Genomic DNA, 2,477 nt, shown 5'->3' with positions numbered 1-2,477 from the left:
AATTTACAATCACGTAGTTTCATTCCACACATGTTCCATCATCCAAAGAGAGCAAAAAGCCCACAGAATCAGCCCAAAAAGAACATGAAAAGCTTAAGGTTTAAGAGATAAGAGACATACCGTAACCCTAGATTAAATGGGGTGATTCAAAAGCTTAAAATGGCCAAGAGAGTGTTTAAAACATGAAATTCATTCACAAAATAAGATTATAGGAGGAGGAGAGTGATCTAGAGCAAAAAAACATGAGTGGATTTGGTGGAGAAATGAGAAAGTTATGAGAGAAAGAAGATGAGTGTGTGAGTGAGAAGAAAGAAGATGAGTGAGGGGCTGATTTAAACCCTCACTCGGGTATCCTTGCGGGTGCCCTTGCGGCCACAAGGGCAACCGCAAGGGCCCTCAGGATTGCTCACGGGTGTCTTTGTGGGTGCAGGCGCACCCGTGAGAGCTCTCTGGATGCCTCACGGGTGTCCTTGCGGGCACAAGGGCACCCGTGAGAGCCCTCTGGATGGCTCACAGCCTCTCTCACGGTCATAAAACGGGTGATTTCCAGATTTACATCAACTTAGACTCCTCCAAACCTAAAAAAACAATGAAAACAAAGCCAAATGAAGCACATAAACACTCAAGAATTTAATTTCATGGAGTCTAATCATCAAATCACTCAAGGTATTCTCAACGACATGGATGAAAAACATAAGAAAGACGATGAACAAGGCTACCAAACATGCACAAAAACTAAAGAACACAAACCATAAATACTCAAATAATATGAAAAGAGAAGGTAAAGAGTTCAAAACCTTGGGTTGCCTCCCAAGAAGCGCTTGGTTAACGTCGTTAGCTTGACGTGTTTTACCTAATGATCATGGTGGGACATATGGTGGAGAGTTACCTCCATTCTTTTGCAAAGTGTTGTTACCCGGAAAGTAATGTTTCAATCGTTGACCATTGACCTTGAACGTTCCATTTTGTGGATCAGATATCTTGACGTTGTGATGAGTGAACACATGTGTGACTAAATATGGTCCATGCCACCATGATTTCAATTTGCCGGGAAAAAGCTTTTGTCGAGAATTGAAGAGTAGTACTTGATCTCCCTCTTGGAAAGACTTAGCTTGTTTGATGTGTCGGTCATGGCTTTCCTTCACTCTCTCCTTATAGCGCAATGAGTTTTCATATGCCATCGTTCGCCATTCATCTAGCTCATTAAGTTGGAGCTTCCTCTTGCGGCCTATCAAGTGGTGGTCAAAATTTAACTGTTTTATGGCCCGATATACTCTGTGCTCCAATTCGACAGGTAAGTGGCATGCCTTCCCATAGATTAGTCTGTATGCTGTTGTTCCAATGGTCGTTTTGTAAGTCGTTCTATAGGCCCAGAGTGCATCGTCAAGCTGATCAGCCCAATCCTTTCGATGATGACTCACCATTTTCTCTAAGATTCACTTCAACTCTCAATTTGAAACTTCAACCTGACCGCTCGTTTGGGGGTGTATATGGAGTCAAAGTATGATGAGACACCCCGTACCATTTCAGGACCTTGTCGAATTGAGAGTTATAGAAATGAGTGCCCCGGTCGCTAATGATCACTCCAGGTGCTCCAAAATGGGAGAATAGTTTCTTCAAAAATTTCACTACTACTCTGGCATCACATGATGGAAATGCCTGAGCTACCACCCACTTTGAAACATAGTCAACTGTTACCAGAATAAACTTATTACCATGAGAGCTAGGAAACGGGCCAATGAAATCAATTCCCCATATGTCAAACACTTCGCAAACTTGGTTCCAATTTTGCGGCATCTCGTCCCTTTTTGAAATATTCCCAGTCCTCTGACATTTATTACAGTTCTGCACAAATGTCTGCGCATCTTGGAATATGATAGGCTAGTAGAATCCCGCATCCATGATTTTTTTTGGTTGTTTTATTTCCACTATAGTGAACCCCGGTTGGACCTGAATGACAATGCCTCAAAATGTCATGCCCCTCCTCTCGTGAAACACATCTCCTAACAACTTGGTCCACACAATCCTGAAAAAGATACGGGTCTTCCCAGATATAATGCTTGAGGTCGGTGAAGAATTTCTTTCTTTGTTGATATGTGAGCCCCTTCAGAAACGTTTTCGTCGCTAGATAATTTGCGATGTCAGCGAACCACGGGGTCTCATCCTCTGCTACCACTTGAATACTGCATAGTTGTTCCCCTGGGAATGCATCATTTATCTCTCTCCTTTCCATCACATCATCAGTGGTGGCCTCAATGCGTGATAGGTGATCTGCAGCTAAGTTTTCTACCGCCTTTTTGTCTTTAATCCCCAAGTCAAACTCTTGTAGCAAAAGTACCCAACGGATCAATCGAGGTTTGGCATCTGATTTATTCAGCAAGTATTTGAGTGCAGAGTGATCAGTGTACACAATTACTTTAGACACCACCGAGTATGACCTGAATTCGTCAAAAGCAAACACTACTGCAAGGAGTTCT

The 2,477-nt window shown here is 42.7% G+C and overlaps 1 protein-coding gene across 1 annotated transcript; it reads right to left on the bottom strand.

Moving 5' to 3' along the window:
• Positions 1 to 860: 860 nt before the first annotated feature.
• On the bottom strand, positions 861 to 1,424 carry LOC120251319. The gene has a single exon (XM_039259867.1). It carries the CDS (start codon positions 1,422 to 1,424, stop codon positions 861 to 863), a length of 564 nt encoding a protein of 187 aa, XP_039115801.1.
• Between the last annotated feature and the right edge of the window lie 1,053 nt (positions 1,425 to 2,477).

This window comes from Dioscorea cayenensis, chromosome 20 (genome assembly GCF_009730915.1).
Source record: "Dioscorea cayenensis subsp. rotundata cultivar TDr96_F1 chromosome 20, TDr96_F1_v2_PseudoChromosome.rev07_lg8_w22 25.fasta, whole genome shotgun sequence".
NCBI classification, from domain to species: Eukaryota; Viridiplantae; Streptophyta; class Magnoliopsida; order Dioscoreales; family Dioscoreaceae; genus Dioscorea; species Dioscorea cayenensis.
Note: the sequence above shows the minus strand (reverse complement) of the source record. Positions and strands in the feature narration are given on the sequence as shown.

Coding starts and splice junctions, on each gene's coding strand:
- LOC120251319 (XM_039259867.1), bottom strand. CDS start 1,424: ATGGTGAGTCATCATCGAAAGGATTGGGCTGATCAGCTTGACGATGCA.